The 26957-nt window shown below is 41.1% G+C and overlaps 1 protein-coding gene across 2 annotated transcripts in view; it reads left to right on the top strand.

Annotated features, from left to right (window-relative positions):
* LOC125453083 (coiled-coil domain-containing protein 138-like) overlaps window positions 1–18602 on the top strand; it is a 93168-nt gene extending 74566 nt beyond the window's left edge. For both annotated transcript variants that reach the window (XM_048532176.2, XM_048532177.2), the window contains exons 13-15: window positions 307–483; window positions 16086–16224; window positions 17436–18602. In XM_048532176.2, coding sequence (XP_048388133.1) covers window positions 307–483; window positions 16086–16224; window positions 17436–17613 — 494 coding nt within the window. In that variant the 3' untranslated portion in view covers window positions 17614–18602. The remainder of the gene's footprint in view (window positions 1–306; window positions 484–16085; window positions 16225–17435) is intronic.
* Window positions 18603–26957: the final 8355 nt, after the last annotated feature.

The raw sequence follows: 26957 nt of genomic DNA on the forward strand, positions 1-26957 counted from the left end.
AAGGTTGGGTAGTTTCTGTTTAAGGTTTGGCGAATCAGCCTTGATCATATTGAATGGTGGAGGGAAGACTCGAGGACCAGAACTACTTACTCCTTGTTCATATTTCTCATATTCTTATGAGCAACGCAGCTTCTGCTCTTCGTAGATATTTTTAATCAAACTGCTCATGACATCGGGGTGACCTGAATACAGACCAAGCCTTTGCCTGGTATTCCATGATGTTGAGTAGTTTTTTTCTAATAATTGATTTTCACTGACATCGCAGATAAAGAGTAATATTTTTAATTAATTTGTTTCTATTATTAGTGGATTATCTGGCTCAAGCATTTGACATTATTCTTAATGACCTGAGGACAGATGACGGCAAAGCTTTGTTCTTGAAGTACCGGGCTATGCAGATTATTCTTTGTTACTTGAAACCTTCTAACAAGGGCCTGTTATACAGTGCTGTTGACGTCATTTTACAGATGACAATGGAGTCAAGTAAGTATTTTTATTTGAACGTAAGATCTGAAGAAGTCATACTGGATTCAAAACGTTACCTGTTTCTCTCTCCACAGGTGATACCAGACTTACTGAGTTTATCCAGCAGCAATGTCTGTTAAAGTATTTATAATAATGTCTTCCACATAAAAATTCAGACCAGACACCACAATATAAGGTGTTTCATAAGTTTTGTGTTGTCAGATATTTGAGTTTAACAGTGCTGTCATTCCCAAAACAATCTCACCAGCCTTGTATTCAGGAATAGACACTTACGTCGTGTGATGACATACTCTTGTTCTAACCTTAATTAGATATTGTTCCTTTCCCTGTGTCCTCATTTTCTTTTATTATTCCTTTGCAGGATATGGCCTTTGCTGGCTGTGCCAGCATTTATTGCCCACCCCTTTTTTCCCCTTGATCTATGTGACCTTCTAGGGCCATTCTCAGTTAAGAGTCAACCACATTTCTGTGGTCTGGAATCCCATGATGACAGGCATTGTTCCTAAAAGGGGCTTAAATCAACCAGATCGATTGTTTCAAAATCAACATTGGTTATAAGATCACCATTGCTTTTTAATTTCAGATTTTTATTGAATTCAGAATTCACCATCAAACCCATCTGCTAGCCGGGTGAATTTAGCACGATTCCACTACCTCCCTAAACTGTTCCTCAATCTTTTGGAAGGCTGTCTAATTCCACCCGATCAGATATCAAAGCTATCTATATTTCTTACTTGGTTTTTAACCCCTCTTTGTGAATAATAGCAATGATCAACCGTGTTTCCTTCTCCTAGCTAGTAGGCAAAAAATATTCACTTTTAGTTCATTGTATCCTGCTGTCATGTTCAAAGGTGAATCACGTGATTTTGGAAGAAAAAATGGTAAAGAGGAGATATTAGAAAGATGGTTGCATTTACAGCTTGTAAGTTACGAGAATGAGATAATGGGAACTGCAGATGCTGGAGAATCCGAGATAACAAAGTGTGGAGCTGGATGAACACAGCAGGCCAAGCAGCATCTTAGGAGCACAAAAGCTGATGTTTCAGGCCGAGACCCTTCATCAGAAAGGGGGGCTGGGGAGAGGATTCTGAAATAGATCTTCTCCTCTATCCGTCTTCAGTCCGTCTCTCCCTATTTATTTCAGAATCCTCTCCCCATCCCCCTTTTCTGATGAAGGGTCTAGGCCCGAAACATCAGCTTTTGTGCTCCTAAGATGCTGCTAGGCCTGCTGTGTTCGTCCAGCTCCACACTTTGTTATCTAAGTTACGAGAATGAGCTGGGATGTCTCGAGCAATTTTGAGGGAAGTAAGGGAAGAAATTGAAGAGGCACTGACCATAATCTTTGAATTCTCCTTGGATACAGGGATGGTGCTAAGATTGTAGAATTGCAAACTTTTACCCCGTTCAAATAGGATCTAAGGTCAACTCATCAGCCACAAGCCCTATAAATTTTGCCTATTAATGGGAAAGCTTTTAGAAATGCTAATCCAGGACAAAGCACTCTAGCTGCATTTAGAACATATTCAAACTCAAAATGAAATTCTCTGATAATACACAGGATGCTGATACATCTACGAGTCAAGAATACTGAAGTAATAAACCTAGATCTCGGGAAGGTAATACGATCACAAGGTGGAAGATTAGTAAGCAGTCTATATGTTATTTGGACTTATAGATCTCTGTTCATCATTTAACAGTTCACACCTTGCATAAATAAAAAAATGCTGTTTTGTCAATTTAAGAGAATATGCAAATGTTTGCATGCCATTGAGAAATCGAGATATAAGGAAGCATGTGGTTAACAGTTTACTTGGTGCAGATATTGTTGCAGCTGTTAATATTGATGGTTGTTGAAAATCGAGAGTAGATCTGGTTGTTGAGCTGTCCAGTATATTGAGCTATCATGTATTTTGATGTATATAAATTGCAGTCCTCAAAGAAATCAACCTACATAAAGTTTATCATTCTTGTTTTGGATTGGTCAATTTGCATAAAGAAGCCAGAAACGCAACAGACGTGTCCACAATCACATAATCTGCAAAGGTAAAGATCATGTAGCTGAAAAGCTAATGAAGATCCCCATTGAATCTTAGTTTGGAGGAATAACTGGAATATTAAGGAGAAGTAAAGTAACTTCCAAATTGTGCATACCTTTTGGGTGAATGATAAAGTGAATGAACTTCAAAATTTTATAAGATAAGGGAACTGTTAAGAGGGAAGTAGGAAATAAAACTGTGTGAAAAGAAAAGTCTTTGTAAGTTGAAATGTTAAGTTAGTGGTATCTGCTTGTTTACATTTTTCTCTACAGTAAAGTTTTTTCATTAAGAGTGTGAAATCGGGTGGCATTGTTCTGCTGGTTAATTGCAGGATGTTTGGACTTCCTTTACATACTTTAACAGTCTGTAGCAGGGTCATAGCACTTTATGAAATAGTGGCATAGAATAGAAAAACCAGGAAATTGCAGTAAACTTTGTTTCACCGCATAGGCTTCAGCTAGAGTACAGTGTCCCATTCTGTGTACCATACTTCAGGGAGGATGTGAAGGCTGTGGATAGAGTGCAGTGGAGATTTACCAGATACCAGGGAAGAGTTACTTGAAGCAGCTAGAGAAGCTGAGATTGTCTTAGAGGAGAGAAGATTGTGGGGGGCTGAATAGTGTTGTTCAAAATTAATTAAATGTTTTGTTAAAGTAAATAAGAAGTAGCGAGTTACAGAAAGGTTCATAGCCAGAGGGCATTATTTAAGACATTGAAAAAACTACCAGAAAGTTACTGATTATTTTTCAGAGTATCCACTATCTGAATGAGTGGTCAAGTTCATTGAATTGTAACTTTCAAAAAGGATTTGGAGAAATACTTAAAAGGCAGCAAGTTGCAAGGCCATGGGAGCAGTGGGTAACCAATTAGATGACTCTTTCAAATATGATGGAAATGAAATCTGAATGGCTGACATTATGATTGAACAACATGGGCAACCGTCCACAGTGCCATAGCTTGGGAGAGTGTTGTGGCTAATGCGGTTTCATGAAAAAGATTCCAAATAAGAAATATGAGTTTTGATGAAAATTTAGTCACAAATACACCTTCAGGCTAGAATTTATTTTAGTAAAAGTTAAGCATATGCTTTTGTCTCTGATAATATTAAGGCCGTAAGACATAGGCAAAGATGTAGACCAATCAGTCTATTAAGTTTGCTCCACCATTCAGTGAGATCGTGGCTGATCTGATGATCCTCAAATCCATTTTCCTTGTGTTTTCCCCATAACTGTTGATTCGTTTTACCGAATAAAAATCTGTCTGTCTCAGCCTTGAATACACTTAATGACCCAGTCTCAGCAGCCCCCCACAACCGTAGTAACAAAATTCCATAGATTCACCACTCTTCGTGAGAAGAAACTCTTCCTCATCTTTGTTTTAAATCTGAGATTATGCCCTCTGGTGGTAGACTGTCTCACAAGGGAAAACAGCCTTACCCTGTCAAGTCCCCTAAAAATCTTGTATGTTTCAATAAAGTCATCTCTCACTCTTCTGTATTCCAACAAATACAGGCTCAATCTACTCAACCTGTCTTCACAAGACAGTCCCCCTATATCTGATGTCAGTCTAGTGAACCTTCGCTGGACTCTCTCCAGTCCCAGTATACCTTTCCATAGATAAGGGGCCCAAACCTATTCACAATATTCTGGCTGTGATCTGACTAGTGTCTTGTATAATTTTAGCAAACTTTCCTACTTTATATCCATTTCCTTTGAAATAAAGGCTAACTTTCCATTTGTCTTTTCTATTACCAACTCTATTTGGATGCTAGCTTTTTGTGATTCATGGACAAGAGGTCATTCTGTAGCTTTTTGCAGTTTTTCCCCATTTGAATAACATTTAGCTCCTTTATGATTCGTGTCGAAATGCATAACCATTATATTGTATCTACCAAATTTTGCCCATTTAACCTGTCTATCCTTTGGCAGACTCTTTGTGTCGGCTTCCCACTATTTTTGTGTCATATGCAAACTTTGCTGTAGAAAATTCACTCTTCTTATCCAAGTCATTAATATAAATTGTAAATCTTCACTATATAATCAGTTAAATCATTCAGAAGAAGGATTTGAAACATCAACTCTATTTTCTGTCCACATATGCTACCAGATCTGCTGAGTTTTTCCAGCAATTTCAGTTTTTGTTGTTTTAGATCTCTAGCATCTGCAGTTCTCTTTACATAATGTATCTGTTCTCCTTAACATCTTGAAAGCTGTGATTAAATCATTTATAACTCTTAAGCCACAGACACTATCGGCTGAATATTCCTGGTCTTGAAACGTCAACTTTCCTGCTCCTCCAATGCTGTCTGACCTGCTGTGCTTCTCGAGCTCCACATTTTATCAACTCTGACTTCCAGCATCTGCGGTCCTTATTATCTCTTCATCACTGAAAACCACACAGCAACGCCTCAAGTTTTTTTTGTAGAGTTCCCCCCTGATTTCCACCCCGTTTTACCACAGCTGTTCCCACAACAACTTGTCACTCAGCAGATGTCACAGAATGCACCAGCATTCTTTATGCCTGTACCATCTTTAAAAGCCCATTGTGCACCCACACACATTTTGTCAGTTCAGAGCTGCCTTTCACGGTTTCTGACCTGGACATGACAGGGGAAGTGTGGCACCCTGCTTTGTTGGCAGGGTTCTGAGGGCCCTGTTGAATGGGTGATGCAAAAACTGGACATCATCTTCCCCAGGAGCAGCAATGGAGACCAAGATGGAGAGCCTTTCTCCTCAGATGGAGATGGCTAGCACGAGGGGACATAGCTTTAAATTGAGGGGTGATAAATGTAGGACAGATGTCAGAGGTAGGTTCTTTACTCAGAGAGTTGGAAGGGCGTGGAATGCCCTGCCTGCAACAGTAGTAGACTCACCAAGTTAAAGGGCATTTAAATTGTCAGTGGATAAACATAGGGATAATAATGGAATAGTGTAGGTTCGATGGGCTTCAGTTTGGTTTCACAGGTCAGTGCAACATCAGGGCTGAAGGGCCTGTACTGCGCTGTAATGTTCTACGTTCTATGTTCTAAGATATTAAATCTATACCAATTTGTTCTGAGGTTGCCACCTAGATTAGAGCACTCTCAGCTATCTGGAGGAATGCCCACACTTTAGGAAGAAAGTTTATGACCTTCTGCACTCTGCTAAGGGGACTAGCAGGGATGGCAGTGCAGGGAGAGGAATGTTCCTCCTGTATGATGTTTGAGGTGAGGGATGCCATTAGCGTCCCATCCAAGTACATCTGCAGGAAGTGCACCCAACTCTTGCTCCTCCAAGACAGCATTAGGGAACTGGAGCGGGAGCTGGATGAACTTCGGATCATTCGGGAGGCAGAGTCTGTGATAGATAAGAGTTACAGGGAAGTAGTTACTCCTAAGGACAAAGAAAGCTGTGTAACTGTTAGAAGGTGGACAAAACAGTCACTGCAGGGACCCCCTGCGGTCATTCCCCTGAAAAACAAGTATACCGTTTTGGATGCTGTTGGGGGGGACGACTTACCAGGGGCATGCATTAGGGTGCAGGTCTCTGGCACAAAGTCTGTCCCTTTTGCACAGAAGAGAAGGGGGGATAGGAGGAGAGTGATAGTCATTGGGGACTGAATAGTTAGAGGGGCAGATAGAAGGTTTGTTTGGAACAAAAGAGACTCACCATTGGTGTGTTGCCTCCCAGGTGCCAGGGTCCGTGATGTCTCGGATTGTGTCTTTGGAGTCCTGAGGGGAGAGGGTGACCAGCCCCATGTCGTGGTCCACATAGGTACCAACGACATTGGTAGAACGAGGGATGGGGATGTAAGGCAGGATTTCAGGGAGCTAGGGTGGAAGCTGAGAGCTAGAACAAACAGAGATTATCTCTGGTTTGTTACCCGTGCCATGTGATAGCGAGGTGAAGAACATGGAGAGATATCAGCTGAACATGTAGCTGCAGGGATGGTGCAGGAGGGAGGGTTTCAGGTATATGGATAATTGGGGCTCATTCTGGGGAAGGTGAGACTTCTACAAACAGGACGGTCTCCACTTGAACCAGGGGTACTAATATCCTGGGTGGGAAATTTGCTGGTGCTATTCGGGTAGATTTAAACTAACTCAGCAGGGGGATGGGAAACTGTGGTGTAGTCCTAGTACACAGGAGGATGAGAGTAGGGAGGACATGGACAGGATCTCACTGTCACAGGAGTGTGCTGGCAGACAGCAAGCTGGTTTGAAGTGTGTCTACTTCAACGCCAGGAGTATCCGGAATACGGTAGGTGAGTTTGAAGCGTGGATAGGTACCTAGGACTTCGATATTGTGGCCATTTCGGAGACATGGATAAAGCAAGGTCAGGAATGGATGTTGCAGGTTCCAGGGTTTAGATCTTTCATAAAGATCAGGGAAGGTGGTAGAAGAAGGGGAGGTGTGGCTTTGTTAGTCGAGGACAGTATAACGGTGGCTGAAAGAACTTTCGACGAGGACTCGTCTACTGAGGTGGTATGGGCTGAGGTCAGAAACAGGAGAGGAGAGGCCACACTGCTGGGAGATTTTTACAGGCCTCCGCAAAGTTGCAGGGATGTGGAGGAGAGGATTGGCAAAACGATTCTGGGCAGGAGTGAAAGGAACAGGGTGGCCATTATGGGAGACTTTAACTTCCCCAACATTGACTGGAAATGCTATAACTCTAGTACATCGGAGGGATCAGTTTTTGCCCAATGTGTGCAGGAGGGTTTCCTGGCCCGGTATGTCAAAGAGCTGTCAAGACGGGAGGTCACACTGGATCTGGTACTTGGTACTGAACCAGGCCAGGTGTTTGATTTAGTGGTAGGTGAGAGGGATAGGAACATGCCACGGGGCAAGAGTTACAGATGAAGGAAGGGCAATTATAATGCGATTAGGCAAGACTTGGGAGGCATAGAATGGGTTAGCAAAATGCAGGGGATGGGGACAATCGAAATGTGGAGCTGGTTTAAGGAACAGATATTACGTGTCCTTGATAGGTATGTCCCTGTCAGGCAGGGAGGAAGTGATAAGGTAAGGGAACTATGGTTTACTAAAGAAATTGTATCTCTTGTTAAGTGAAAGAGGGAGGCAATGGAGAGTTACAGATGAACTAGGAAGGATTTAAAGAGAGAGTTAAGAAGAGCAAGGAGGGGACATGAGTAGCCATTAGCAGGTAGAATAAAGGAGAACCTCAAAGCTTTCTATAGGTATGTGAGGAATAAGAGGATGACTAGGGTAGGAATAGGGCCAGTCAAAGACAAAAGTGGGAACTTGCGTGTGGACCCTGTGGAGATTGGAGAGGTGTTAAACAAATATTTCTCATCTGTTTTCACTCAGGAAAAGGAGCATATTGTAGAGGAGAAGACTGAGTTACGGGCTATTGGAATTGAAAGGATTTAGGTTAGTAAGGAGGAGGTGTTATCAATTCTAGAAGGTGTGAAGGTAGCTAAATCCCCTGGGCCAGATGGGATTTCTCCGAGGATTCTCTGGGAAGCTAGGGAGGCAATGGCGGAGCCTTTGGCCTTGATCTTTGAGTCATCATTGTCTACATGTTTAGTACCAGAGAAGTGGACGATTGCAAATATTGTGCCCTTGTTCAAGAAGGGCAGTAGAGATGACCCAGGTAATTATAGACCTGTGAGCCTTACGTCTGTTGTAGGAAAAATTTTGGGAAGGATTATAAGAGATAGGATTTATAATCATCTAGCAAGCAACAATTTGATGGGAGATAGTCAACATGGATTTGTTAAGAGCAGGTCGTGTCTCACAAACTTCATTGAGTTTTTTGAGAAGGTGACCATGTGGATGAGGGTAGGGCAGTTGACGTGGTGTACATGGACTTCAGTAAAGCCTTTGATAAGGTTCCACATGGTAGGCTATTGGAGAAAATGCTGAGGCATGGGATTGAGGGAGATTTAGCAGTTTGGATTAGAAACTGGCTTTCTGTAAGAAGGCAACGAGTGGTGGTTGATGGAAAATATTCAGCCTGGAGTCTGGTTACTAGTGGTGTGCCTCAAGGATTTGTTTTGGGACCACTGCTGTTTGCCATTTTTATAAATGACTTGGAAGCAGGCATAGGTGGATGGGTTAGTAAGTTTGCAGATGCCATTAAAGTCGGTGGAGTGGTGGACAGTGTGGAAGAATGTTGCAGATTGCCGGGACACTTGGATAAACTGCAGAATTGGGCTGAAAGGTGGCAAATGGAGTTCAATGTGGATAAATGTGAGGTGCTTCACTTTGGGAAGAATGATAGGAAGGCAGAATACTGGGTCATGGAAAGATTCTTGGTAGTGTGGATGCGCAGAGGGATCTTGGTGTCCATGTACATAGAACCCTGAAAGTTGCCACCCAGGTTGATAGTGCTGTTAAGAAGGCATACGATGTGTTAGGTTTTATTGGTAGAGGGATTGAGTTCTGGAGCCGTGATGTCATGCTGCAACTGTACAAAACACTACTGTGGCCTCACTTGGAATATTGCGTACAGTTCTGGTTGCCCCATTACAGGAAGGATGTGGAAGCATTGGAAAAGGTGCAGAGGAGATTTACCAGGATGTTGCCTGGTCTGGAGTGAAGGTCTTATGAGGAAAGGCTGAGGGACCTGGGCCTGTTTTCATTGGAGAGAAGAAGGCTAAGAGGGGATTTAATAGAGACATACAAGATGATCAGAGGATTAGACAGGGTGGACAGTGAGAGTCGTTTTCCTAGGATGATGACGTTGGCTTTTACGAAGGGGCATAGCTACAAATTGAGGGGTGATAGATTTAAGACAGATGTCAGAGACAGGTTCTTTACTCAGAGAGTGGTATGGGCGTGGAATTCCCTGCTTGCCAATGTAGTTAACTCAGCCACATTAGGGGCATTTAAACAGTCCTTGGATAAGCATTTGGATGATGATGGGATAGTGTAGGGAGATGGGCTTAGATTAGTTCACAGGTCGGCGCAACATTGAGGGCCGAAGGGCCTGTTCTGCGCTGTATTGTTCTATTTTCTATGTTTTATGTTCTATGCTAGCGTAAGTGCCACAGTCTTCTTTCTGATACCTCACACTCACTCTATCACTTCTACTGTACCCACCTCCTACCAAGGTTCATGCTCTGGCCCTCTCACTGTTGCCTGTAACACCTTCTGTCACTCATTGTCAACCCAACACCACTAACCCTGCAAGCCATCTGCACTCATAACATCTCCCCACATGAAATACTATGCTAGGAACCTCTGAGTGAAGGCTTGTTGACAATGACAAGCTTCATTGCTTTGTGTCTGCCTTAAATGCCAAGGCAAGAGAGCAGTAACATAAACCTGGCATTTCTGACTGAGGGAGCAAAGCATCAAATGGTAAGACAAGACAATGCAGGGCAGAATGTTGTGAGCATCATACCCGGATTGAAGTGCAGTGGAGGCCTGTGAGTGAATCAGATATGCAGTGAGGATTTTCAAGTGGCTGGCCCGTGTCAGGCACCGGTATCCATGAAAGTAGGTTGTGTGCGGCCAGTGCCAGTGGAGCATACCCTGAGATGTTGGTGCCCACTTTCCAGCTTGGAGGTCATTTGGAGCAAGTGCCAAGCTGAATCCCGCAGGTGCTCGCTCTGGATACGTTGTCAAGCTTTCTGGAGATGCACAGTCAAAAAAACTGCAGATGCTGGAATTCAAAGTAGTCAGACAGCAGGCTGGAAGAACACAAGAAGTCAGGCAGCATCTAGAGGAAAGGAGCAGTCAACATTTTGGGTATTACCCTGCCTCAGGACTGGATGTGGGGGTAGGGAGAGCTGCAGGAAAGGGTCGGGGGGAGGGATGGAGGTGGAATGGTGATGATAGGTGGACAGTGGTGGAAGTTACTACCTGGTAGGTTCATGGGAGGGACAAATCTGGTTGTGGCTGAAAGGGAGGGTCAGAAAATGGAATGGAAGGGAGGAGGTGGGGCTGGAAGTGAAGCCAGGTTTGGGTGGGAAAGTTATTTGAAATTGGAGAACTCAGTGTTGAGTCTTCTGAGTTGTGGGGTGCCCAGGCAGAAGATAAGATGTTGTTCTTCAAGTCTGTGTTCCAAGTCGCTACAGAGTAATCTGTCACCAGAAATGGAAATGGAGAGGTCAAGGAAGGGGAGGGAACAGGCTGAACTAGAGCAGTTCATCGACTTCACTAGCAACTTGCACCCCATCCTCAAATTAACTTGGTCCATTTGAGTCCCTCCCTACCCTTCCTTGACCTCTCCATTTCCATTTCTGGCAATAATTTACAGACCGACATTTGCTATATACCCACAGAGTCCCATAGCTACCTAGACTACACGTCCTCCTACCCTGTATCCTGCAAAGACTCTGCCCATTTTCCCAATTCCTCTGTCTCCGTCACATCTGCTCTGATGAGGAGACATTTCACTTCCAAGAATCCTGGATGTCTGCCTTTTTCAAACAACGCTCCTTTCTCCCTCTATCATCCAGACAGCTCTCCACTGCGCCTCCTCCATTCTCTGCTCCACAGCTGTTAACCACCCCCCCATCCAAACATAATAAAGATAGAGCCCCTTGTCCTCACTTGCCACCCCCCCCTCCCCAAGCCTCTGCATCCAATGTATCATCCTCAAACACTTCCACCGATTTCAATTAGACCCCACAACCTGGAACACCTTCCACTCCACCCCTCTGCTTTATACAAGGACCATTCCCTTTGCCACTCCTTAGATCGTGCTACACTCCCCACCAACCACTCCAACTTGCCTGGTACCTTCCCCTCCAACCATAAAAGATGCAACACCTGCCCATGCACCAGCTCCCTCATCTCCGTTCAGGGCCCTAAACAGCCCTTCCAAATGAGACAGAATTTCACCTGCATCTCTTCCAGCCTAGTCTGTTGTATCTGGTGCTCCTGATGTGGCCTTCTGTACATCAGTGAGACCAAACTTAGACGAGGTAACTGTTTTGCTGAGCATCTCCGCCTGGCCCCTAATGACCAACCTAACCTCCCAGTCACTGCCCATTTCAACTCCCTGTCCCACTGCCCCTCCAATATGTCCGTCCTTGGTCTCCTCCAGTGTCACAGCAATTCAGAATGCATATTTGTAGAGCAGCACCTTATCTTCTGCCTTGGCACCCTACAGCCCAGAAGACTGAACATTGAACATTGAGTTTCCCAATTTCAAATAACCTTCCCATCCATCACCCAGCTTCACTTCCAGCCCCATCTCCTCCCTTCCATTCCACCTTCTAACCCTCCCTCTCAGTCACCATCCAGATTCATCCCTCCCATCAACCAACCAGGTCATACCTTCCACCAGTGTCCACCTAACACCACTATTCTGCCTCCATCCCTTCTCCCTCCTTTATTTGCAGCTCTCCCTACCCCCACATCCAGTCCTGAAGAAGGGGAATACCTGAAACGTTGACTGCTCCTTTCCTCCTGATGTTGCCTGGCCTGCTGTGTTCTTCCAGCCTCCTGTTTGTCTTTCTGGAGATCCAGCTTATTTGGTGCGTTTGATACGATGAGAGACTGAATATTAATAAGGTGAGTTGTGACATTAACAATAATGACCAACAATTGTCATCCCACTTCCACCTAATAAGAATCTCACCATCTCACTTGTGAAAAGCACAAATGATGGAGCAAGATGATCTTGACATGAAAACTGAAAGAACCGGAAATGCTGTAAATAGGAACAAAAACAAAAGTTGCTGGAAAAGTTCAGTAGGTCTGGTAGCATCTATGAGGAAAAAAAAATCAGAGTTAACATTTCAGGAACTGAGGAAGAGTCACCAAACCAGAAAAGTTAACTCTGATTTTTTTTCGTCACAGATGCAGCCATACCTGCTGTGCTTTTCCTGCAACTTCTGTTTTTGATCTTGACATCAAAATGGGCCTCATTACACTTGATGTCCCATTCTCCCACATATCTCTCCATAGGTCATATCAGTTAGACCCCTAAAGGAATCAGCCCTACAAGTCTATATTGTGAAATCTCCACAAATATAAGCCTTGGAATCCAGGTAATATTTTGTGAAACTTACCTTCATTTCCCACAGGGCCAATATATCTTCACTAAAGTGTGGTGCCCGGCACTGCTTACAAAATTTGAGATGCATGAAATCCAAATCCTCTTTGCAGCTTCAATGATTCTATCTTGTCCCCATTTAAGAAGTACTGTCTTCAGCTGTTCTTCAATCACTTTTGCCTACATTGAAATCCACCTGTCACAGTTTTCCCTTTCACTTAATCTACTTGTATTTTTTTGTAATTTTATGTTTCCATTTGGCTTACTTCATCATTCAAAAATAGCATAGCTTTCCAAGTTCATCTGGAAGGCTTTTCATAGTGAAGAACAAGGGCGTCCTGGGTTTTATGAAGTCACTGGCAAGTACATCAAAATAGCAAAGAAGCATTTGCAATGCACACTTTCCAGGGAAGTGACTGATCACAAGTACAGGAAAGTAAGTCAGCATGAGGAAGTTGCATAATTGGCAAAGAAAGTGCAGCAAGACATTCTTAAAAGAACAGAGATAGCCAAATGCTGCTGCTTGCATTGGACAGCACGAATGTGAACCGTTCTAAAAAGATATCTTTCACTGTGAGGTTCCCTGACACTTTGTTGTAATAGTGATTATTCAGGTCCACTTTTTTGGTTTCAAAACAGAAATAAGTCCATGGCGAAAGGTTTCTGCAACCATTCTGTTTTCTGCCTCAGTTTATTGTTGGGAGATTGTTAAAGCTAATGTGAATGTCACTTAAGTCATTATTTGATACATGCTGAAAGTGCAGGACTAACAGCATTAAAGCTGTTTTGTCACCAAATAACAAAGCCTACAATGCTTTTGTTGCATTCACTAATTAGAGAAAGCATCATTGTGGTATGGTATCATTTTACCAGACAATGTGACTAACAGAACCACATAACACTGGAAAAATACCACAAATATCATAGGAACCCACTTTAAAAAATTGTATCGCAGCTATATTGCAAACAGGGAAGTGTAGTAAGGTGGAGTTCTGACATTACCTAAGAAATACCTAAAAATCTTGGTGTTGTAAAAAATGTCAAAAATATCAAGATGAAGCAATTAAGAATCAAGAAGTTAAGCTCAATATTATTTCTTTTAACCAGCTTGTAAACATTGTGGGCATGCCCGTGGAAGAACAGTTTAAGAAAATGAATCAATATATGAATCTTTGAGGCCTTCTATATAACATGCACAACTTCCTGACAAATTTTAATTGTGTACTGTAAAGATCCTTGGCGTGCATTGACGTTTGGTACAAGCTTGATAATGCTTTGATCTTGCATGAAAACTTGACTATCTCAATTCCTTTTATCATAGAACCATGCCAGTGTGGAAACAGACCCTTTGGCCCAACAAGTCCACACTGACCCTAGGAAAATCCCACCCTGACCCATCCCCCTATGACCCACCTAAGGTAAGCATCCTTGAACACTACAGGCAATTTAGCATGGCCAATCCACCTAGCTGAACATGTTTGAACTGTGGGAAGAAACCAGACACTCGGAAGAAACCCACGCAGACATGGGGAGAGTATGCAAACTCCACACAGACAGTTGCCCAAGTGTGGAATTGAACCCGGGCCCCTGGAGCTGAGGCAGCAGTGTTAATCACTGAGCCACCGTGCCGCCCTGCCTCTAACAGATTCAGTTCTGTTCAAAAAGACCAAAGTGCCTTAACAACAACTAGGTTAATTTATATTTTCTAAAACATACAGCACACATCTATTATCTGTGCTCCTGTTGGCAGCAGCAGCTCTTTCCTTTCTAAGTTGCTGTTCACATTTACAATTGATATGAGAGACAACAGGCTATCATTGCTGACCATCCTGTCGATGAAGAATGATGTAGGTGGAAATATAGATTTGTCACAACCAATGTCAAAGTTTGTGGCAGCAAAGGCTCACAAAGTAGGCTCCAATACCCTGAAACCGAGGTGAGAAAAGTATTTCATTTATTATTAATTTAGTGTTTAATGTTCAAGTTCTTTTGAAATTTGGCTTGAATGTTATTTATGTGGTCGAAGAGTTTCAGGGCCAAAGAGATTATCAGAGGCTTGCGGTGTGATTGGTGAATTACATTGTTAACTATTGGAATAAAACTGAATTTTGTGCCTTTCCCACTTTTGTAGTTTTTTCTGATAATTATAAACAAAGCTTTGAGAAAACATATTTCAGAAATTTTTGCTAATGCTATAACCTCAGTGAAAAGGCACCATGATACGATTTTTGCCCCTGGTGGCATTTCTGTTAGTGTGGCCTTGGCTGTTTGACCTTTGATCATATGTACAGTTTTATTGCGGCTCTTGTGTTCATGAACTGGTGTCCTCGTTTTCTTTTTCTCTCCATAGCCTGGATCTCCTGCAGTAAATTGTAGCGTCCTCACTACCAGTCTAGTTGATTTATTTAATTTGGCATGAATCAGGAATTAAATTCAGGAGGGTCATGAATCAATACCATTTACTCATTGAGCTGTCAAGCTTTTGTAATGTTAATGGACAGGATTTTTTGGAGGTGGCAGAGGATAAAAGCCAGAGGCAAGTCTGCTGCAGCAGTCAGTGGAAACCAGAGTTACATTAATTAAGTAGCTGCAGTTGTGGCTGCCTTCCCTATTAAGGAAGCCACCCTCCTCTGCTCCTAAAGTCTGCCAGCCCAAACATGGATCTGATAGCTCAGCAGTGCACTACCAATGGTGACCACTAGTTGGGCTACATCTTCAGGAAGAGATAAGTGTGGTTTGTGGCACTGGGTCAAGCAGGTAGCCTCAACATATGGCACAGGGGTGGATGTCATTTGAAAGCAAAAGCTGCTGCTCCATAGAGGTAGCTGTGGCTGATAGTAAGCTTCTCCAATAGACAGAGTGCTCAAACAGATCTGCCTGTTGGTCTCCCTATGCAGTGGAGGCCACCCAAAGCACTGATAAAATGCTATTAGGTGTTGGAAGAGATCATGAACTGGCTAGGGAAGTGGCTCAGTTGGCTTGGGTAGGTAGGCTATCTGCAGCCTTTCGCAGACTGACAATGTACATGGCAGCAGGAAGGTGCTGGGCGTTCCACCCATCACCTACCCCTGTCTGTTCCAAGCCTTCACAGCTCCCAACAGCACCAATAAAGATCCATGACTTTAAACATTAACTACATTTCCTCCTCACAGATGTTGCTACATCTGCTGAGTATTTACTGCATTTTCTGTTTTTATATCTGATTTCCAGGATCTGCAATATTTTGCTTTTAAATCTGGTTTAAGTTGGTTTGAAATATTTTACAGATGTACCAGAATCTTCATAAGAACACTTGCATTACATTCAGTTATTTCCATTCAATTATAATTCAAGTTTTTAAAATTATTTTGAATTCATGCAGATGTCATGCTTAATTTCATGGAAGACAGAAGATTTCAATTACATATCACAAACATAAAATAAGGAAATGGTACTAAGTAGGAGCAGATGTTTTAGCTGAAATACTCAACTTGTATTATAAAAGAGAGAAGAATTTTTTTGCAGGTTTACACAATTAAAAAATTATCGAATCATTGTAATAGAAATATTTGATGAAATGAAACAACAAATATGTTTCATTACTTAAATATCACATTCTGTGTTTTTGTGCAGGGTATTTGCAGCCTTTTCTTCAGGCATGCAGCAATGAAACCTGGTTTCTCACTTGTTCTGTCCTTCTGAGAAACTCTAAACTGGAGGTTCAATTACTGGAGAAACTCAGTGTCATCCTACAGAAACTCTCCAAAATAAAGTATGAAAAATTACATTCTGCTGATTTGACTGAAATGTTGCCAATATACAAAGTATAATTTCTTTCAAAATCAAATTTGGATGATTTAACTTGATTTTTATTTGTTCTTTGGTACTGTTGAGATGCATAGCACTAATACTTAAATCACATATAAAGAAATTTCTTCTTGAGTCCCTACATGTGTGAGAAAACTTAGATATCTTCCCACTTTTGAGCTGACTTTGCCATTCAATATGATCATGGCTCATCCTCTAACTCAATGCAATATTCTCACTTTCTTTCCATATCTCTTGGTGCCTTTAAAATCTAAAAGATTATATACCTTTCTTGAATATATTCAGTGACTTGGCTTCTACAGAGAATCCCACAGGTTCACTACCCTTTGAAAAACATTTTCCTTATCTCTGTCATAAGTGATCTACCCCATATCCTGAGACTGTGTCCCGAGGTTCGAAACTCTCCAGTCAGGGAAAACATCCTCCCTGCCCCCAAAATGCCCAGCCCTGTTTTAATTTAATACATTTCAATCAACTTCCTTCTCATCCTTCTAAAGTCTAGTGAATATAGGCCTATCCAAAACCAATCTCTCCTTGTACAAAAATCCTAGCATTTCCAGCATTAGCCAAATGAAATTCAACTGCATTTCTTCAATGGCAAGTATATCCTTTCTTATGTAGGGAGACCAAACTGCACACAGTACTCTAGGTGTGGTCCTGCACTGGCTAAGTTTACCATGAAGGACTCTCCTCATCTCTTCTCCTGAACATTGCATAGTGACTGTCAGGTTAAGTTCACTCTCAGTCATCTCTCTCTCTCTCTCTCTCTCTCTCTCTAATGATGGAGTAGCTGTATGGTCCTCTGGGACTATGGCGATTTCACCTTTTATAACTGCAATAAGTCATCCCTTGTTCTGAACTCAAGTCCTCTTGAAATGAAAGCCAGTATACCATTCACCTTCCTAACTGCTTGCTGCATCTGCCAGTCTACTTTCATTGACAAGTGTACAATGCCACCCAAATCCCTTCGTGCACCTACACTTCCTAATATATCACCACTTAAATAATACTCTTCCTTTCTCTTTCTCACACCAAAGTATATAACTTCACATTTATCCATGTGGTAATGCACTTGCCATGTATTTACCCACTCACACAACTTGTCTAAATACAGTTGGACAGAACGAATAATTGAAATGTATACTTTCTTTACAGGAGTAATAAGAAACTGTTTGAATTGTTTACAATCCACATTCTGATTCAAGAGTTACACAGGACGACAGATCCAAAGCATTCTTTCCTGGCTATCAACTTGCAGTCCATTCTTTTTAACCTAGGCATGACTAAAGTCACTGCCTTAACCAGTGATCTAGGCAATAGCCAATCAAATTAGTAAATAGTTATCAATACATTCTAAAAACTGCTACTTTTTGTACGTTCATCATCGCCGGTGAGTATTCTGGGCCTAATTTATCAATAATTTGCAAATGTCATAGTCAACATTTGGCCAAACTATATATTTTAGAGTAAGTTAGAGAAGGAGGGTTGATTAACACTGTTGGATGGATAGATGGCTTACAATGTACAGTAGTGGCAACATAGTGAGTTAATTTCCCACACTGACTGAGGTTACCAGGTTAGTTTATCCTTCTTCCCCTTGTCTGAGGCATGGTGACCCTCAGGTTGAACCACAACCAGTTGTCTCTGTCGAATGAGAGAGGAGCCCTCTGCTCCTGTAGAGCTATGGCAACTTTACCTTTACTTTTATATTAGAATATGTATTTTTCAATACAACTTAATCAATTCAAAAATTCTGTTTTCCTGGGGCGGTGGGAACTTTATTACAAAACCATTGGAGTGCAGCCCTTATACGTTAGTTCTTAGCCTGTAAGTCAGTTGTTACAATTCATACCTCTTGAATTCAATTGTAGATTTGATCCTTACAGGAATTCATGTACTCTGATGTCCAGTACCCACCAATAGAGAGTTGTTACCTTTTCCATGGGACATTAAATCAAGTCTCTGTTCACCTGTTGAGAGTGGAGCAGAGCAAAATATTATCCTTCTGTACTGACCAACATTTCTCCCTCAACCAATTCACCAAAAAAATAGATTGACAGTTTGTCAATATTGCTGACGCAGAATGGCTACATTAGTCTACATTATAGCCTTTATGCTGTAACAGTGGTTCATATATGAAGCACATTAAAATGTTTCTGAAAGACATAGAAAGGCATATCGTGGGATATGCACATCATTAGCAAGGCGGTCAGTCATTTGTTGCTCTTGAGAAGGTAAAAGTGTAACACCTTCTTGAACTGTTGCAGTCAACAAGTAAAATCACTTGTTATTTAATTGCTCAAAATGTTTTGGTTAAATGTATTTGCTGTGTTGTTTTGTGTGTGAAATAAATTCTCAAGATTGTATCAAAATTTGAGTACATTTAATTTTTTTCGGTCTGCTCTCCCTCTGGTTTTCATCATTTTTGCCAGGACACAGTTCCATGAACAGCAAAGAACTATGTTTCGTTGCTCTCCAGGCTAAAATCAATTAACCAAATGCCAATCAAGAACAAGCAGTTTCTACTTTTCAAATCTAGGTAACTAATGCTCTACCATTTCATGCAATTCCACACTGAAGCATTGGGAAGTTCGAAATAGATTTGATTTTCAATTGTTTTTCAGCTCTAAGTTTTCAGTTTTTTTTATTGTAAAGCACACAGTGTATTTTCAGTATCAATAAAAGTAAATTGGAAATATTTTGACTGTTTGGTTTTATGCTACAAATTTAAAACCAGTAAACCGCTGTCTAATTTGTCTCTCTGTCATTTTATGAACGAAGACATGGTACTTGTCTTGTTACTAGTGTCAGCACTTCAATAGATGTAAAGTTTTGTAGAATGACTGTGAGAGAGCATGTCTGCTTTGACATTACAACATTCACTTGATGTTGGTACTGCTGCCTAGATGATTCAGAACAGAATATGTTTGTAGTTGTGCCTCATAAGTAATGTTGAGGAAAAGGTCAAGTTGTAATTTTCAATGATGATTTCCAGCACTAAAATTTACTGTGACATTTAATCAAATCTGAATTAGGAGTTGAAACAATCTGTAAACAAACTCTTATTGTAATCTTGGGTACAGATTTTATTCCAATATTAATGATGCACAAGTAAAATACCAGCAAACTGAAATAGTTAAAGTAATTATAATGAGGTGATGTCTGAGGCTCATACTTTGAATACATCGCTGTGACATTCACCAAGATTAACGAGCCTCTTAAGTCATTAGGCGATCTCACGTTTGTAGAAATGTCACTACTACAATACAGCATTCAATGTTCTAACTGAACCGGTGAAATTGACTGTAAGTAGGAGAAGACTAGAAAATTGGGAAAATCAGGTGAGATTTGAGAGTAAAACATTCAATTTTCCAGCCAAATGTTGAAGAGTGAGATGAGATACTCACCAGAGAGTGGAGAGGGCCTGTTGCATGGAGCATCACTCATAAACAGTTTTATTATTACCTAATCTTGGCTCATTAATAGGCAGTTTCTCTTGCAATTGCTAGTTAGAAACCTGACTGTGATAATTCCTGATGTAAAAGTCAGAGTGGTTAACTGATGACTCCAGCTCAATGCTTGCTCTCTGGGTCTTCATTGTTTAAGGTGACTGTCGTCAGGGTCCTGTCTTTGGAGCAGGTGAGAAGTTGAATTTTGGGCACATTGCAACCAGTCATGGCTCTTTCCGCCCTACTGTGAGCTGCTTTCTCCTGGAATGAGACACAGGGTGAGATTGAGCAAAATAAAAGTGGCTGGCACAACTGTTAGTGCTGGTGCAGGGGTGGGGGGAAAGGAAAGGTGTCCTGAATGAGTGAGTGAAATGTACAGAAGCCATGCAGTGTTAGTAGTCTATGGGGATTAGGTGGTTTAGAGTGAATGAGGGAAGATGTTCCATGTGACCATAAGGATGATTGTTAGTGGGAGGTGGGTGCAGTAACAGGGAAAGATTGAGTATGAGGGAGAGAGAGAGGATGTGGCACTTACCCTGGCAGAGCAGAGAAGGTTGCTGTATTGTTGAGCATTCTTCCGGATGATTGACACCACATTGACATAGGGGAAACTCCAGATCAGGCTGGCAGGTTCTAGTTTTGTGGTCTTGTTTACCAATCCTGGAGCCAAATGACAGCCCTTTTCTGCACCACTCTGTCCACCAGGACCTCCATGGCCCTGCTCGCAAATTGGGGCACCAATTTCCCCTTATCTGCCTTAGTGTCAAAAATATCACAGACGATGCAGGGCAGCTGCAAACTACCAACACTTGAACAAGTGCAGATAGTCTTTTGAATATGGCATTGGTGCCAAGAATCTTGGATGTCCTGGCAGTAACAACTATCTTATACAGCCATTTGAGAGCCATGGGTAGCACCATACTGACAAACATTCACTCCCTCCACCACTAACACACAGTTACAGTGGTCATATCATTTGTAAAGATGCACTGCACAGATTCACCGGGACACCTTGGACAGGATTTTCAAAATCCAAGACCTCTATTGTTTAAAATGACAAGGGCAGAAGATACAACACCATTCCTCATTGTCTCTGGGTCAAAACCCTGGAATTCCAGGAATTTGAAGGAGGTTGTGACATAGAGATATTGTTGCTGGACACAGACATAGGTAATGCTGTTGCAACTTTCATTCAGTGGTGAAATCTGAATTGCAAACATCTATGGAATTAATAGTCCAATGATGAAAATGAAACAACTGTCAATTGTTGTGTAAAATCCCATTTTGTTCACCAATGTCCTTAAGGATGGCAGATTTTCCTCCCTAACCTGGTTTGCGCTACATGTGACTCCAGACCCATAGCAATGTGGTTGACTTTTAATTGTCCTGTGGACAGTTACAGATGAGCAATAATTGCTGACCAAGCTAGTGATGCCTACATCCAGTGAATTATAGAAAAAGAAACTGGACCAGACCAACAATAAATCCAAATAAGAACAGGTCAGAGATTGAGAATTTTGTAGTGAGTAACTCACCTCCTGAATCCTAGTAACGTGTCCATGAATGAATTTAACTCCAGCAGCACTCAGGAAACTCAAAACCATCCAGAGCATAGCAGCCACTTCCAACATTCGCTTCCTCCATTGGTGACACAAAATGGTAGCAGTGTGGACCATCTACAATGCAATGCAATAGCTCACCAAGTCTCATTCAAATGCATCTTTCAAACACCTAAAAAGGTCAAGGGCAGCAGATACATGGGAACACTATCACCTGCAAGTCTCTGTCCAAGTCACTCACTGTCCTGACTTGCAAATATATCACCATTCCTTCATAGTTGCTGGGTCAAAATCCTGGAAATTCCTCCCTAAAGGCATTGTGAATCTACCTACACCAAACGCACTGCAGCAGTTCAAGAAGGCAGCTCAACAAGTCTTTTGAAGGGCAACCCTTTCAAGGGCAACTAGGATGTGCAATAATTGCTGGCCCAGCCAGCAGCTCCCACATCCCATCAATGAATGAGGCTAAGTTCTGGGCTCAGAGCAGTCCTCTGATGTCAAAGATTACGTCTGTTCTTCCCCCTCAACTTTTGGCCTGCATCCATACATGCTCAGCAGAATGAGACCTTGGGCTTACTTTGGGTGGGTTATGGACTGAGGTGAATGCTTCTGCACTTGGGGAGGGAGAGGAAGAAAGCCTTAACAATGCATTCTGTGGACCCTGACTTCTCCTCCTTAAAGCTGCTATTTCACTTAGTGTTAGAGATGCCTGAGGCATAGGACTCATTTTATTTTGGCTCCTGGACTGGGCATGTGATTCAGAGGCTTGAATAGAAAATCCCCAAAGTATGTTAATGTTGTGAGCTGTCATCATTAGCCAGATTTTCATTTTCCAGTTTGTTACTGTTGATGTGCAGCTGGGAGTGGCAGATTAGAGGCTTTGTTTCCCAATGACTATAGATCCATTCTCCGTTGCAGCACAGCCATGTTCCCATTGGCCTCCTGCTAACTCAGCAGAACTCCTCACTTCAGGATCTTTATGTCAGAATCCTCTCTTCTCTGCCACCTTGACCCCTACTCTGAGCATATTTGTGTTTATCATGCATATTCGCCTCCTCCAGAAGAGACAATCATGATATTAGCATGGGGACGTGAACACTATGTCTTCAATGATCATGTGTTTGTGTGGGCACGTGTGTGACTAGCAAGAAGAAAACGGCATGGAGGTCAAGTTAAATGGTTCTGAATGAATGGTGGATCAGTATCATCAAAGAACTACTACTGTGGATGAAAAGAAATAAAGCATCTTATGCGTGTACCTGAGATAAGTGTCTAAAACATGGCACAAGTTGTTTCTAGTCTCTGACATCGCCTGGGCTGGATGAAGGTAATGAGCAGAGGTTGAATGATGGTCTTGAGTTGCAAGCAGTGTAGTGTTATCCAGGTGCACTTTTTAAAATAGCACCCAGAATTTGGAGTTGCAAGATCCCTGCGGAGAATAGACCTCCTGCCTGCCTAACAATAGATTTTGCCAATTTACTTGCACATTGCATTGCAATTAGCTTAAGAGAACATAATTATGTAAGAATATTCAACCAGGTCCTGAATGGAAGTACCTCTCACATTTAGGTTTGCTGTACACTTGATCTCAAAGAAAAGATTCCCTTGTTGCTTTCCTTCTTCCTTTAGTAAATGGTGTGGCAACACCAACTTTTGAGCCCATTGCTACATTTGTCAATAAAGTGAACTTGAAATATTATGATTAATGCTTCTGCAGTTTCCTTTCCTGCTTCTTTAGATAGCATGTGGTGGAAAGCATCAGGTCCTGGAGATTTATCTATCCTAATTCCATTATATTCCCCCCTAACTATTTTCTTCACTTAAATTGAACACAATCATTTGCTACACTTCATTAGTTTTTCAGTCTCCCTTATATCGCTTCCTCTACCCTGAAAATGATATTGCCTTGTTATCTATTATCATAGCTACAGCTGTTTTTAATTGGCCTACACCTTCCATGACCATTATCAAAGTTTTAATATATTTGTAGAACATTTACAGTGAATCTTTATATAAGTTGATTTTTTTTTGCTTTCTATTTTGAAGCTCTTTTTTCATTTGCTCAAGTTAATACCTATATTTTCCCAATTTTGTAGTTCTTAGCATAGACCTGAGTCACTTCCTTTAGCTTTATATTGTGCTTCAGCTGATCACCATGGTTGCTTGGCTGAACATGGTATACTTACTGTTATTATATACATGTTTGTCTTACAATAAGGTAAGCCCATGCTACCATTCTGTAAGATCATGACCTCATACCCCAACTCCTCTTTCATGCCAGCTCTTCGTAACCCTCAACTCGTTATTTCAAAAATAAATCTATTTTACTGACGTAGCCTCCACAAATCTCAAGGGTAGTGCTTATTGTTTGAGAGTTCTGCACATAACAGGAGCCTGCACTGTGCCTGTTTTCTTCCATCTAATACTGTGTGGTGGCTGAAAATCTCGAGTTGTTAACATAAATATAGAGGTCTGGCTTAAGGTTCAGCCTGAATCATGAGTTTGTTACTATCCAAATCCCTTCAATTTTGCCAAAGGTAGAATCAGATGTGCCTTAGGTTATCTTAAATTAGTACACTGGTCTTGGTTTAAACCGTAATAAGATGAGGAAAAATATTGCTTCTAAGCGGCACAACTGTGCAGAACTTGAAAGTTTCCACGTAGTCTGAGCACAAGTCAGTCTCTTTTTGTTTCCAAATTATTTAAAGAAGCTGCGCTCTTAAACAAACAAGGCTTTCAAATTCCAAAAGAAAAATCATGTTTGTTGACAAGGAGTAAAAGATCAATGAGATTTGAATGGTATAGGCATGTGTTTGTAAAACAGTAACAAGAATGGGCACATCTTAATGAAGATTTCTAGGAATCAAATTAACCTGTCCATTTTTTACCATTTGTATGCCTAACACTGTTTGGATATACTTAGCAAATCAATTACCTAATGTTTAACTGGACACACCTCAGTATTTGTACAGTAGTATGTGAATTGTGTCAGTCATCATTTGTCAACTAGCTATTCTCTCTTCTATGTGTCTTCCTTCATAAACTGACGTCTTGAGTTTTGGAATCGCCTTCAAGACTCATTTGTAAGTCAACTCCAAATTGCCCAAATTTTTTGGAAGGTATTAACTGCCCAGAAATGGGAATTTTCTGGTTGGATGTAAATACTTAAAGTAGCTACTTTTGACTGAAATGTTCTCTTTCAAAATTCTTCCCATTCCTAATAATGCCTTCACATCGACCATATTCCTCACATGAATAGAAGGCAAGAATCCCAGGCAAATCATCATGAAAAAGGAAATGAACAGTCTACAATGCTAATATTATGCTTTCTTTCGTAAACCTCATTCATTTCAAGTTCATTACAGTTTTGCTTTGTTGAAAATATTAATGTTGTAAGAAGTTAAAAAGTTATTACTTATAAAGATTCAACTTACTATTACCATTATAAGGATGTGACAGAAAACAGCAAAGGTGGATTTTTTTGTGTCTAATTTGATTTCTTCATCAGTGATACTGAAATTAGTATTTGCAATTGGCATGGAATAAAAGTTCAATCACTTGAACATTTATTTGTAAAATTTTATTTACTGCTGTTTCATAATACAATTTATGTACATTTGAATAAATTATACGTACAGTTCATTCCTAAAAAGTATCACATTAAAATAAACATTAAGTATGTCTGCAAAATGTATTCTACTTATGTAGTTTATGGGAGACCAGCACATTAGATTTTGAAACTTCATCTTTCTGAAGTTCTTGACTTATAAAAATGACTGGAGATAAGTAAGGAAAATTAAATGTGTAATACTGATTGGCACCTTTGTAATGGCAGGGGAAAAACAAACAAAAGAAATTGCAATCAGAGATAGTAAGAACTGCTGATGATGGAGTCAGAGATAATACAGAATTGAGCTGGAGGAGCACAGCAGGAGAGGCAGCATCAGAGGAACAGGAAAATTGACATTTCTTCTTCAGGAGAAGCATCCTGCCCTGAAACATCAACCTTCCTGCTCCTCTGATGCTGCCTGCCCTGTTGTGCTCTTCCAGCTCCTCACTGTTATAACAGAAATTGCAACCTTAGTTTCAAATATACACTCTAATAATTGATAACAGATTTGTCCTGCCTCTCTTCGTTTTTAAATGATTCTATTTTAATGTACTTTATCTAAAAATAAAACAAGTTTTATGAGTTTGGCAACTGCTTATGACTTCTTGATACAATTTTCCCTCCTAATAGATAGGGAGAAGCTGTTGCCGCTTGTAAAAGAATGATTTCTTAACGGCAACTAGACATGGGCTATGAATGCTGGCCCAGCCAGTAACATGTATGTCCCACGAGTGAATTAAAAAACAGAACAAGAGGGCAGACTTAAAGTGACATGCAAAGGAGATGTGAGAATTTGTCTTTAAACAGCCTGCCTGGAAATGTAGTAGAAGTGGATTCAATTAAGGTATTCAAGAGGGCACTGGATGGTTAATTGGATAGAAATAGTGTGCGGAAACATGGGGAAAGTCAGGAGACTGGCACTATGGAGCTGAACTAGATAAGAGCTGGTTCAGACACAATTCTGTGATTCTGGGAAAAATTTAAAATCTGGCTTACAGTATTCCTATGGAGTTTCTGTTGCATTAATTTAGTTGGGGGACAGTGATTTGCTTAGGGGCAGCAGATGAACGGAAGTGAAAGAATCATTCTATTATCATTTTTAGTAAATCTCAAGTCAGATAGAATACATGCATTTTCAGTTCACGTTGCACTTTGGAATAACTTGCTTTCACATGAGATTTACAATGGAATACGTTTAATTCAATTTATAAGACCACAGAGCGAATTCTGAAAATATGTACCAAAATTTAGCTGTTTTGATTGTTGTTCAGAATATTTTTGAAACATTTGCCAGAATAAATATACAGGAATGGCTCAAGTATAGCCTCTTAAATTTTCTCTTGCCATACTAATTTAGTGGTCATCCTTATTCAACAAACTCACTCTTGGACCCCAGATCCACCTTATGACTCCATCATTAGTTTTTTGTGCATCGACGATGTTGTCTCATGCACTGTTCCATGCTAAGTAACACCTGTAAAAAGTAAGTCATGGTCTATAGACATGTAGTGAGATAGTACCAAAGAGTCATACAGCATGGAAAGAGACCCATTGGTCCAACTGGTCCATGTCAACCAACAATTCAAAACTAAACAAGTCCCACCTGCCTGCACTTGGCTCATATCCCTTCAAACATTTCTTATTCATATACTTTGCTAAATTTCTTTTAAATGTTGTAACTATACCCACATCCACCACTTCCTCTGGAAGTCCATTCCACAAATGAACCATTGTCTATGTCAAAAAAATTGCCCCCATATCTTTTTTAAACCTTTCTCCTCTCACCTGAAAAATATGACCCCAGTCTTGAAATCCCCCACCCTATCTTTATGAATCGTTATAAGTCACCTCTCAACCTCCTAGCCCTATCCTATCCAGCCCCTCCTTAAAACTCAAACCCAACATTCCAGGCAACATTGTATCAGTGATAATGGGAACTGCAGATGTTGGAGAATCCAAGGTAACAAAGTGTGGAGCTGGATGAACACAGCAGGCCAAGCATCATCTCAGGAGCACAAAAGCTGACGTTTCGGGCCTAGACCCTTCATCGATGCTCCTG

This window comes from Stegostoma tigrinum, chromosome 6, assembly GCF_030684315.1.
Source record: "Stegostoma tigrinum isolate sSteTig4 chromosome 6, sSteTig4.hap1, whole genome shotgun sequence".
Classification (NCBI taxonomy): domain Eukaryota; kingdom Metazoa; phylum Chordata; class Chondrichthyes; order Orectolobiformes; family Stegostomatidae; genus Stegostoma; species Stegostoma tigrinum.